General features: G+C 41.6%; 1 protein-coding gene across 1 annotated transcript in view; it reads left to right on the top strand.

Moving 5' to 3' along the window:
- Nucleotides 1-461, top strand: part of LOC122092190 (protein ALWAYS EARLY 2-like) — a 28,957-nt gene that overhangs the window by 26,958 nt on the left and 1,538 nt on the right. The window contains exon 18 of the mRNA XM_042662532.1: nucleotides 86-101. Within this exon, the coding sequence (XP_042518466.1) occupies nucleotides 86-101 (16 nt within the window). The remainder of the gene's footprint in view (nucleotides 1-85; nucleotides 102-461) is intronic.

The following is a 461-nucleotide window of genomic DNA, read 5'->3' as shown; positions in this document are numbered from 1 at the left end:
CCCCCCCCCCCGCCCCTTTCTCTCCCCCACCTTTATATATTTATTTTGTTTCTTCAGTTTTATATAAAAAGACTGAATGTTTCAGATATACGTTTTCATCTGTCATTTTTAAACTATGCCGCCTGACAAAATATAGACTGCATAACATGTCTAGGAATAGTGGGTCTTTGCTGCCTTTATCTTCCATAGTTGCATGTGCTCATGTCAGGCATTTCCACTATTGGGCTTCTTTTTGCTAGAAAATCAGAAAATGATCGAACTTGATTTTGACCACCGAGGCACCAACTATTAGATCTTTTGTCCATGGTAGCACCTTTTCATGAAGTGTTACATTAAGAAAACCAGGGGGGGGGTGAGGTGATTGCTTGGGATATTAGAAGCACATAACGGGCACATTTGGGATGAATAATCCAAGATGGTGCTTCTTTTCTTCTTTTTTTGTTGGGGCTGGGGGGGGGGGT

The sequence above is a fragment of the Macadamia integrifolia genome, chromosome 10, assembly GCF_013358625.1.
Source record: "Macadamia integrifolia cultivar HAES 741 chromosome 10, SCU_Mint_v3, whole genome shotgun sequence".
In the NCBI taxonomy this organism is placed as follows: domain Eukaryota; kingdom Viridiplantae; phylum Streptophyta; class Magnoliopsida; order Proteales; family Proteaceae; genus Macadamia; species Macadamia integrifolia.
Note: the sequence above shows the minus strand (reverse complement) of the source record. Positions and strands in the feature narration are given on the sequence as shown.